Source organism: Poecilia reticulata, linkage group LG3 (assembly GCF_000633615.1).
Source record: "Poecilia reticulata strain Guanapo linkage group LG3, Guppy_female_1.0+MT, whole genome shotgun sequence".
NCBI classification, from domain to species: Eukaryota; Metazoa; Chordata; class Actinopteri; order Cyprinodontiformes; family Poeciliidae; genus Poecilia; species Poecilia reticulata.
Window position 1 is genome coordinate 9278329 of NC_024333.1, and position 12133 is coordinate 9290461.

General features: G+C 36.8%; 1 protein-coding gene across 1 annotated transcript; it reads left to right on the forward strand.

Moving 5' to 3' along the window:
- Positions 1-5643: 5643 nt before the first annotated feature.
- On the forward strand, positions 5644-11298 carry cops2 (COP9 signalosome subunit 2). Its single transcript, XM_008404602.2, has 13 exons — positions 5644-5803; positions 6207-6320; positions 6411-6488; positions 6591-6716; positions 6928-7017; positions 7102-7179; positions 7317-7491; positions 7609-7787; positions 7969-8021; positions 9430-9527; positions 9602-9684; positions 10020-10078; positions 10788-11298. The coding sequence occupies exons 1-13, from the start codon at positions 5750-5752 to the stop codon at positions 10930-10932; spliced, it is 1332 nt and encodes a 443-aa protein (XP_008402824.1). The 5' UTR covers positions 5644-5749; the 3' UTR covers positions 10933-11298.
- Positions 11299-12133: the final 835 nt, after the last annotated feature.

Genomic DNA, 12133 nt, shown 5'->3' on the forward strand with positions numbered 1-12133 from the left:
CTTGAGTGTCTCATCTGTGCCTGGCTATCAGAATCTCTACATAAATCACTGCTTACTCTGACAGGTTAGCAGCATGATAACTGCGGGTGAATTTATCGCCGCAGGCTCAGCCAGTTCACACTACCATTTACCTTGCCTGAAGATTTTACTGCAGCAATGGGCCAGACCTTCAGACGTCTTCAGTCAGCTCTATTCTTTGCTTACTTATTATCAATAAAATGTTTTTATTTTAATTTAGTCGATACCTTTGATTGTGAAGGAGGGTGGTTCATCTGGGGAGCTTTTGTTAGAAAAACCACAGCCGAAATGTATTTTGAGTCTGTTTAATCCTATAACTGTAAAAGAATAGTGAACAAACGACGAATCTTAAAGTTTGTTACCCATCATCCCATTGGGGGGACGGGACAGGACTGCAGGTTCTCAGTGGTTCAGAAAAAAATGCTTTGGATGCCTTAAATTTTTTAGTCATCTCCAGAATTATGTGTAAGAACAGCAGATTTATAGTTTTGATCACAGATGCATTCTATCACAGTGAGAGATAGAATGTACTGAAACAAAAGAAATACAAAGACTTTTTCAATAATATGATTGACTCCGATTCTGGATTCCACTTTTCCAAACTGCTTGATTGATCACCATGTAATTAACTACTTTAAGAGGAGTTTCTGATTTGTGTAAAAAAAACAAAAAAAACTTTCATTTTTATCCCATCACAATCACTTGCCAAAAAACAGTCCAGTACTGACTTGATTTAGTTTCGTGACGGAACAAGTTAAACTGACATGTCGAGTAATACACCTCCATGTCCACATGACCTCAGTCCAGATCAGTCCTGTCAAACTTTGTTTATGCTGTTTTTATCTCTCTGATGTTTGTACTGGATGGTCTTCAGTACGGTGTTGTGTCATGAACCCGTCCAAAGTTAGAGTCAAAAATTGCTCAGTTGATAGTATTTCTGTGCTCTGTGTACATTTATAACACATGGAGTCTCCCAAGACATCCCTGCAAACTTTACATAACCCGTTCAATTCACATACCAAAATATGCTTGCGTGTGATGCAGAGGGGGTGCGTGTCGGCGGCCAGAGCAACTATTACAGCCTTTTCGAAGTTGGACTTCATTTTGAGCCTCAGCCCCACATCAAGGAGACTGTTGCATAAAATTGAGACACGCTTCAACATACCTTGTAAAAATGAAAACAGCAACAAAAAAATAGCAAGAGAAAAAACAACCCGGCTAGTCACGCATCTTGTATTAGTGGAAAAGTGAAAGCAGCCATGATGGCCTGAGGGAAGGCTGTGCAAGGTTGCCAACTTTGCAGGTTGTTTGACTGTGTGTGCATTTTCTGTTAATGTATGAGTAATAACGTACAAGTGAGTTGGCAGCGGGACAACCAGGGTTAGCAAAACTGTGTGATAGCTTTAAGGTAAGAGTAGTTGTTTTGTCCAGATTGATCAAACGTGCATGCATTTAACAGTTGTACGATTCCATCGATATTTAGGAGGGGAAATTAGGATTAAAAACTGAAAATAAAAAAGTTACATTTCAACCAATTTTTAAAAATGTACTTGTTCAACTAAATTTTTTTAAATACAAATAACTGCTAAGATGGGAGAACAACAAGTGGTTTGTTCTCCCATGTTTAAAAAACAAATGAAAAATGGGAATTGTCATGGTCATAGTTAAGACAAAACATTAGTGAAACAACATCCTTGGGGTCAATTAAATTCAAATTCAAAAATACTGTATTAATCCAGAAGGGAGATTAAATGTTGCTATACTTCATTAAATCAAGACTCTTCAATGAGTTATTGTAGATGGTAATGGCTGTGGGCAGGAAAGATCTCCCATAGTGAATTTATAGAAAATTTGAAAAAACCTCTGACTGTAGACCTTCCATGATAGTCTCATGAAGGGGATCTTCAGGGTTATTTCACAATTAGACAAATTATTTAAATTAGACAATTTGTATTTCCTTTATTTCAGTCCATTTTGTCTTGGACATTTACCTTGTCAAGAAGCTCAACTTGCTAGCAGTTTGACGACAGCATTAGCACAGTAGCTAAGCAAGATAAAGCTGGAAAAAAACTTTCTTGCTGTAAGACTACTTTCTCAAACCATTAATTTCACAATTCTTTTTTTTTTTTTTTTTCAAATTTAACCAATTTTTAAAAATATAACAGCCTTATTGTTCTCTGCTGGACATTGTACACAACCAATGAGAACTATGACTGACTTCAAGTCTACATAAAAACATTAGAAAAGAATAAAGTTGTGAATTTTGTTACAATTTAACAACTATTGAATATTGCATGTACACAATATTCTCAAATAATTTTTCCATAATTTGTTTTGGCTAATGTTAATTTCGCCCAAAATAGCTTTTATATTGTATCGTTTTGCATCAAGCAAAACGATACTTCCATTGTCAGGTGGTTTGTTTTATAATCTCGTTTTTTACCTTATGAATTAGTAATAAGGGATTTATGTCACAATGATAAGTTCATCAAATAATTTAATAACCATTAAAAGAAGATATAATTAAATATATTTTAGGGGGTTACAGAGTAGATTTACGGACACAGGACTGCTAATTGTTAAACTTTATTTTTACTTTTATCACCCAATTTTCCGAAGTAAATATATTCAGCATTGCACTAATCTCTGAAAATGTGTTGATGCTTACTATTCAGAGTGAGACGCACAACAGATCTCTGAACAGCAGTTTTTTGTCAACAATTTCACTGAAAGAGTCTCAGAAACTCTGATGGAGTTGACATCTGACGGAGTTGACAAAATACCAATTTATATGATGTTATTCTGAAGGAGGCCATATTGTAGCTCATCAGGTCCATGAAATCTTTACAATATACAAAAAATGTATTTTTATTTCACAAAATTTCATCAAAGTTTTGTAAATTGTCAGTTATGGTGTTAACACATCATGGTTGTTACGAGCAACTTAGGAATAAAACAGAAGAAAAAACTAAAGAATAACATAAACTAGCCAGAGCTAACTAGCCATCCTAGCAAAGGAAGAGAAAGGAAGTGGTCATGGGGTCCTCAGAAGTTCTGGTGTCCCCCAATAATGCTTGATTTTTTTTACATTCTCTTTATGTCTAAAGGTGTTGACAAAAACTAGGGACAAATTTCAATGGAGTTGGAAAACATATAAAAAATATTTTTAATTAAATTTATTGATACTTTTATAATTACTTATATGAATACTTATATATAATTGTCATGATATATAATTTTAGTATTTCTTTAATTGTTTTAAACTATTATAATGTCTTGAGTTCTGCTCGTGGACAAAGGCTTTTAAAGACACCAGCCACCGACTACAATGTTTAAAATAAAAACATATTCAGCAAACACCAGGAAAATATACATTGTTGTGCTCACATGACCCAGGTTAGTTTAGTCAGATATTTAAAAAAGATATATTTTGTGTATATTTCAAATTTTGTGCTTTATCCGTAGGACCTGTTTTGTCCCTATTCTCAAGAAGTACTGTTAATCAAATTAGGGGATTTTCAGATGTTCCAGCTTTATGTTTTCTTCTAACAAACCAGCCAGGAAAATCGCTCCTTTTCCTCTTCACAGCTGAGACATGCATTTTGTTTTTTGGAGGATTTTCATTCTGTAGACACGTCAGTTTTGATAACAGTCAATATGAGATTTTAGGACAAAGCCTAATAACATATAATTTTAGGAGGATTATGTGGGCACCGTGATCAAAAACTGAAGTAAATTAACACCTATTTGTCTCTGTCTTAGACCAACAGCTTTTCTTGTGTTCCATGTTGATGCTGAGCTGTGCAATTAATGACATGTTGACAGACAAAGCGCACGCCATCATTGTTCATATTAAGCTTCTCACGCAGCCAGCTAATTGGTGCAAATAGACTGTATCGTGTCACTGGAGAAGCAAAGACGTCACCTTCCCAGAGTAATCTCATTGTTCTCGCTTCAACGTGAAGCTGGCACACAACAAAGTGATGCCATTTTGTAAATAATAATTCTGTCGGGGCAAGCAACAATGATGATATGGGTAAGAAAAACTCTGTTTGTGGCACATGAATAAACACAATCACAGAACCCAGAGTACTAAACATTAATAACGATTAGCGTTATTACTCGGTCTGTGAAAACAGTCTCCTCCCTTCTAATGGTGTTAGTGATTTGTGTCTGGAGACTGTAAATATTATGGCCAGGCTGACTGCATCAGATCATAGGCTTGAGTTTTTCACCAGCACTCATCGGGTTTTTCTTTTCTTTTTTTCCCTCAAACTTATAAAACATATGTTGATTACACAAAAGATGATTGCATAAAGTCTGCGTTGTGGAACTCAGACCCTTTCGTAGTATAATTTTTAACAGTGTCCAATGTGGAACGACCCCAAATAGAGGTGGGGAGGTTGTCGATATGATGCTGCCAATGGTCTCTCTGTGTGGCAGCCAGCGCCGTTGAGTACTCACGAAATCCGTTTGACAAGAACCTGATTAATGGGGCTGACTAACATTTGACACACACAGCTGGAGTTCCTGGGATATTTACAGTGATTGAAATTACCAGTGTATTTTCTCAACAACTGTGATTACACCTTGTGCTGTAACTTAGCAGCTCATGATTAATTTTACATGAGGTCTTTTCCGTCAAATTGTATTCAGTGAAGACTGTGACACAAACAAATAATTTACTCTTAATGTTAATTGTACAACATGGTACAATTTGAAGTTGCTGCAACAAAAACGACAGGAAATGCTACATGTTATATGATAATGAATTAATATTGATTTATAAATTATTAGGACAATGCTGGCTGAAGTGAATTTTGATCCCTTGATATTCTAATCTCTTACAATAACCATCTTCAAGATTAATATGGTGTGAGGTATGCAGCTCTCCAAAGGAGATGCATCTCAGATGAAAATATTACAGTAAAGGAAAAAAAAAACATAATTATTTCCATCTGAGCTGTTGCACAGCAGAAAAAAACATGGCATTCAACTCGAAAGTGAATTTTAATCAAATTGTTTTAAATAGTACTTTATCCTTAAAAGCTGAAAAAGTACCAGAATTTGATAAATATTACAATTTGATAAATATTAGTCTATGAACTATATATGGTGAACTTATGTATTTGGTCGCTTACAGTGATCAATGTCACCTGGTGTAACAACAATGCTATGGAGAAGCTGAGTGGTCTGCAGTCGAACTGCTGAGCAGGTTAACCAATCAAATGACAGGATTTTATTTAAAATGCTGCGGTGAATGTTTATATGGTTTTATATTATGTAATGATGGATTGAAGTATAAGCAATATTGAAAAGTTCAATATATTTTGAAATTATGAGATAACTTTAACATATAATGAATTAAAACTTTTATTACCAAGTTATAAATTAATTGTTTATTCAATACAAACTGACGTACTGAAACAAATACAGATACTTTTTTTTATTTTTAAGTATGTTTTTAAATGAATTATTATGACACACAAAAATATGTATTGACGAATTGGTTAAATTTGATTTGGTTATGTTTGACCACGAGTTTCTGGAGAAGCCAGAAGTCAGAAAAACAAACCCCATCTGAGGACACCTGAGGCGGTGCAATAGCGCCATCTATGGCAGAAAGTGTGTCTTTGCTTCTTACCGCACCTCCTCATCACTTCTCTGCAAAAACATACCACAGGCCCCGGCTGCTGACTGTCCCTGAAAAAGGACAAGAAACCCCATCAAAATGTCCGATATGGAAGATGATTTCATGTGCGATGATGAAGAAGATTACGACCTGGTAATTAAGATTATTATCACCTGTTTGACTTTTAAATTGAGATCGTTTATCCGCTGAGAGCTATTACCAAAGTCCCGACAGCACGGGGCTAGTTAGCTTTAGCTCTTAGCTAACGTGAAGCTGTCAGTATATAAATAACGTTAGCTTCCCCGCTAGTGTTATTGTTATTGTTGGTAAAGGCTGATATAAGAGAAATATCTTCAAGCATAAACGCTGTCACTGATAGAGGTGCTTGAGAAAACGCGTCGCGTTACGATAGTTTATTTTAGGGCAATCACTGAGCAAGTTACGAAGTCATGTTGTTAGCTAACTGCACGTTAGCCAATGAACCTACCATGCTTACCTCTGCATCATGAAGGGGATAGTTTGATACCCTGATGAATACTGATTCTTATAAACTCAGGAATATTCAGAGGACAGCAATTCAGAGCCAAATGTGGACTTGGAGAACCAGTACTACAACTCCAAAGCCTTGAAGGAGGACGATCCCAAAGCAGCACTTAGCAGTTTCCAAAAGGTGCAGTTGAGCTCCTTAAAATCAATCTGTTATTTACGTGTGTCTTTAGAACAAAATATGCATAGACTTCTTCATGTTTGTTCTGTACAGGTACTGGAACTAGAGGGAGAAAAGGGAGAATGGGGTTTCAAAGCTCTTAAGCAGATGATAAAAATCAACTTTAAGTTGGTAAGTCATGTACCGCATGCTTAATTGAATTATTTTACGCTTTTTCCATTAAATCAGGGTTGTTGTCATGGTCTTTTTTGGGGGGTTTTCTCAACACCATAGACCAATTTTCCAGAAATGATGAACAGGTACAAGCAGCTCCTTACATACATCCGAAGTGCTGTTACCAGGAACTACTCAGAAAAGTCTATCAACTCCATTTTGGACTACATTTCTACCTCTAAACAGGTATGGTTCTACAATGTCAGATGGATATGTGTCAACTTATTTAAAAAGAGGAAAAATATTTGCATATTGACTTTTGCAAAGATCTCAATCATTTTGTACGCAGCTAATCTTTGCAAAAATATACAGATACGCTTGGATCACTTTCCTACTCCGTCTCATTTTTTCTGTTTGCATTGCTGTGCATCTTAAATTGCTGCCCTTCTGAACACAGATGGACTTGCTGCAGGAGTTCTATGAAACCACATTGGAGGCTTTGAAGGATGCAAAAAATGACAGATTGTGGTTTAAAACCAACACAAAGGTACACAAGCATCAATCCTCAGTCGTACATGGCCATTTGCTAGTAAAATGTGCTCTACAAATCCTTTTTGTTTCATTTCTTTAGTTGGGAAAGCTGTACTTGGAGAGAGAAGAGTATGGAAAACTTCAGAAGATACTTAGGCAACTTCACCAGTCATGTCAGGTAATAAATCTAAATAGTATTGTGCATGAAATAATATTTCTCTCAAGGTCAGAGGCTGGTTTAATGCAGGTCTGACTCGTACATTGACTGATTAAGTAGACATTTCTTTATTTATGCATATTTGTATTTAAATCCAGACAGATGATGGAGAGGATGACTTGAAAAAAGGCACACAGCTTCTGGAGATCTACGCTTTGGAAATCCAAATGTACACTGCACAGAAAAACAACAAGAAACTGAAAGCACTGTATGAGCAGTCGCTTCACATCAAGTCTGCTATCCCTCACCCTCTCATAATGGGAGTTATTCGAGGTTAGCTCTCTTTTAAAAAGAACAAAATACATGAATAACTTGAGCTGCGTGCGCTGTAACATTTTGCGATCCTAAAGCTGTTTGTGGAATAACTCGTCTCCGATTGGTCCCCGCCAGAGTGTGGAGGGAAGATGCATTTAAGAGAGGGCGAGTTCGAGAAGGCGCACACGGATTTTTTCGAGGCCTTCAAAAACTACGACGAGTCTGGAAGCCCACGAAGGACGACGTGCCTGAAGTACCTGGTCTTGGCCAACATGCTGATGAAGTCGGGGATAAACCCTTTCGACTCTCAAGAGGTGTGGAGGTTATGTTTAGCTTCAGCTAAATAATGCAAGTGGGAGCTGGTATGACTTCACTATCTGATCATACAGTTTAAAATTTGCTTTAAAACCCAGCAGAAACAATTCTAATCAGGGTAAAGTGTACTTTAACATTTACTTTTTGCAAATTTTAACTTCTTCTTTTTCTCCCCCTAAGGCCAAACCATACAAAAATGACCCAGAGATCCTAGCTATGACAAACTTAGTAAGGTGAGTGAGTGTCCATGTTTGAATGCGTAACCATAATAAGAGGGCTGAAATGTTAATATTGACTGATAAATTTGGAATAATTGCTGGGATTTAGACATGTTTTAAGAATTCTAGACAGTACATGTGAATCTTGGACTCTGCCGAGTTCACACGAAGTATAAAGTTTTGCTTCTTTTGTTATACATGTTGCTCTAAGAAATGTCAAGAGTGAAGCAAATTCGGTGAGAAATATGTTTGTAATGATAAGAAGAGAAGTTAATATGAATCAATGTGTAACATGCAAAGGGTTTGTCTTGTGGTCAGACGCTCACCGTGCCACTTTTGCATCGCTTTGCAAAAGTATTTACACTCTGTTGGGTTTTTCACATTACAGCTAACAAATTTATTGGAACTTTTTCAGACAGACTCGATGCAGAGCAACGGATGAATGTTGCTCTGCATTCATCCGATTTAAACTGATTTAAACTGAACGTTGCAGACGTTAGTGTTTACGTCTGGAAATTTCGTGCATGCGCACAACGCTGGAGGTCAAAAAACCCGATTCTTTCACATGTCATCCAGAGGTAGAACAATTCCGTTGTTACGTCGATTTGGGTTTCCCCATCAGGTGCAGTTCCCCCCTGCGTCTCCTCCCCCCTGAGTCTCCTCGCCGCTGTTTTTTTTTTTCTTAAAAAACAGATTTAAAGTCTTCTTGTGAAAAATATCCCAAATAATCCATATACAAATGAAGTGTGATGTCTATATGCACTCAGTCCCTGTTATTGTGATGCTATGAAAATTATGATTTAAGACGTTGTCCTAATAATTTGGTGAATATGTGTGCACACCACTTTCTTTTTAGATTTTAATAAAATAAAACCAACGCACGTTTTCCTTCTTCTGTAGCTGTTTGCTGCTTTAGGTCGTTATATCAGATAAAACATGAAAACATGTAAGGGATGTGAATTTTTCTGTAAGCACTATACAACCAGTGTGAGCAGTTTTTCTTGTTTCTGTGAAAATCATCTATAGCTGAGCTTCAGCAAGGACATTAATGTTCCTAAAACCATTCAATGCAAATGACCGAACAGTTCTATATCAAGGCAGTTTATAGACTTTGTAGAAATATGAAGCTTTTACACATTTCCTGCTTCCGTTTTTTTGCAAGCTTTTGTTCCAGTGTTTACACAGATACCAGATACTGTCAGTAAGGCCTCATTTTCCGTGAACATGTCTTAAGATTTAATGAGATAAAACAAGAAACTAAGAATGGAAATTTTTACAAGAATAGAGTTTAGAAGAAATATTTATATAATATTTTGCAATATGTTTGATGACCTTCGGGCTGGCTGGGAAGGGGAGCTGAAGTCCCAGAGATCCCAGACACATGGGAATTATTTAAACAACCGAGATCATTTTTCTTTTTCAGCGCCTACCAGAACAATGACATCACCGAGTTTGAGAAAATCTTGAAGACAAATCACAGCAACATAATGGACGACCCGTTCATTAGAGAGCACATAGAGGGTGAGTAGAGGACGTGACCGCAGTCGGTTTGCCTGAACAGTCGTTAAAACATGTGATGTTATGTGACGTTTCAGAGCTCCTGCGTAACATTAGAACTCAAGTCCTTATCAAACTCATCAAACCATACACAAGAATACACATCCCCTTCATTTCTAAGGTGAGTCTGAAAATACGTGCCTATTTTCTGGCACCATAACTTTTAGGACTTGATAGATTTTTTTTTTTTTTGTCAAACGCTCAAACTTATAGCCATAAATCATTACTTGTGAACTTAGATTTATCTACTTACTCAAACGTTTAATTTTTTTTTACAAATTACATACAGGAATCCAGAATTGTAGTCTTCATATGATGATTTATTCGATGTTTTGTTTACCCTGTCTCTGACATTACAGAGTGTCTACAATGTAGCACCACTCATGTGTTGCTTTTCTGTGATTACTCGTGCATCCTTAACCAGTTTGAGAACATGTCTGCTCTGTGTTGTTTCAGGAGTTAAACATTGACGTGTGCGACGTGGAGAGTTTGCTGGTGCAGTGCATCTTGGATAAGTAAGTTTGGCCTTTGTGTGCCAAGAACAAGAACAAAAGAAGAAAAAAAATCACCTGCTTTCCTGTTAATTGCAATGCTTCCTCATAGTTTGAATCCCTTGACCTGTAAGAGTTAAGCGGTGTGAATTGTTTCACCGGTAATTAAGGCTTAATTGCTCGCTTTTAGGACTTAGTGGAAGTTCAGGAAATTAAGGTAAGAAAATAAATATTACATTAGTTACTGGAAGACTGAAATGTAATTCTTTCAGAAGAAGAAAAAAATTGCATATTTGTAACATTGGTTTACCTGGAAACACACGGCAGCAGGATGCATCATGGGAACACACACCAGTGAAGTCAGTGTGTCAATGTGCAAGGTTCTTTTCTGCCATTCGTGCGCATGTTATATTGATCTGTGCTAATTATGCAAGCAGTGTTTCAGACCATATGCACCTTTTCAGCTTCATCATGCAGCGTCATATTCAAGCTGTAATGTCTCACTTGTAAAAATGAACAATAACTGAGACAGTAGGAAGTGAAACCACCTGTTTAATGTAACTTTCCTTTTGTTTATGCCAACTGATTTCTCGTCATTTGTTGTATTTGTGATGATAAACTTACCTGATCTCCCTGCCTGTAAATGAACTAAACATTAACATTTGAATTATAAAGACGTCACAGATTTGAATTGTGTCCACAATAAATGCCCCTTTTTTTTGTTTTTCCACAGCACGATCCATGGACGAATCGATCAGGTCAACCAGCTTCTAGAACTGGACTACCAGAAAAGAGGAGGCGCTCGCTACACAGCGTTAGACAAATGGACAAATCAGCTGAACTCCTTGAACCAAGCCATTGTTAGCAAGCTCACATGATGGCATATCGAATAAAGAGACAAAGGAAAATGGCATGTTTGAATACATCCATAACGTATGCTTATGTGCTTCTACGAGTAAATCTGCTCAGACGAAATACACAGCTCGGGTTTTGAGAATGCATCAGTTTCACGAGGACTCCATGAACCCCAGGAACATGTTTCTTTCTGTTCTGATGAGAGGAAATCACAGACTCCTGTTTTTTTTTTATTTTTTTTTTTATGTTGATTGGCCGTGTCTTTCAGGTGCAGCAGACAAAATATCTTGGTTGTATAAAAAGTTCAAATGTGTATAAAAGTCTGTACACAACATTTTAATGTATTCTGTTGCCTGTTAATAAACTTGATTTCCCTCGGCACTATAAAATGTCTGAGCTGCTTTCGGGTAGCAGTAAGGTTTAAAATGTGTCCTAAGATAAATTTGTAATTACGATCAGATATTCACTCTTGATACATTTTTTATCCAAGTAAGGCCTAGTTGAAATTAGGATTTTATATATCTAACTTCACGTTGCGTTTGTCTTGCATCACAAAACTAAGTTATGCTTTTTTAAATTATTTTTTCATGCGGTCTTTTACTACACAGCGTTGCTAAATTACGTATAAAGTAGAATTAAAGCCTTAGAAATCACCTAAAAATTTCATGGGTGATTTCGTACTTATGAAAATGGAATACAAAATGAAACATCTTAATGTCTGTAAATGGTGCGAGGTCTGAATTATTTATGTAATTCCTATTATATATATATCCAAAGTTTGACAGCTTCCGTTTCAGATAACTGGGTCCATTCCTTCACAGTCAGCCGCCGAATGATTTGGGTGGGAGCTGTGACAAACGGCGAGGGGGGGAGTTTATCTGTTAGGGGGTAACCGTCTTCTGGCGCAGAAAGGTGTTTGTAACGTCATGCAACACCAGTCTGCGCGAATTTGGTTAAACACGTCATTAACTGTTGACAAATGTACTGTATAGGATATGACTTGGCTAAGTTTATTAAGTTTGAAAAATGTTATAGATCACGGCATCCAAACAACCGTGTTATGTTTATATCTGCCTTAAAGTGTGAATGTTGTTGAATGTAAGCGGGTTGCAATGTGCATTAGTAGGTTAATATCCTGCATGTCAAGTACAGCTTCAATTGAAGCGCAAACTCCTCCTAGCCGGCTCTCTGTTTGACTCGCCGGCTGGTAAATGATGCCGAGCC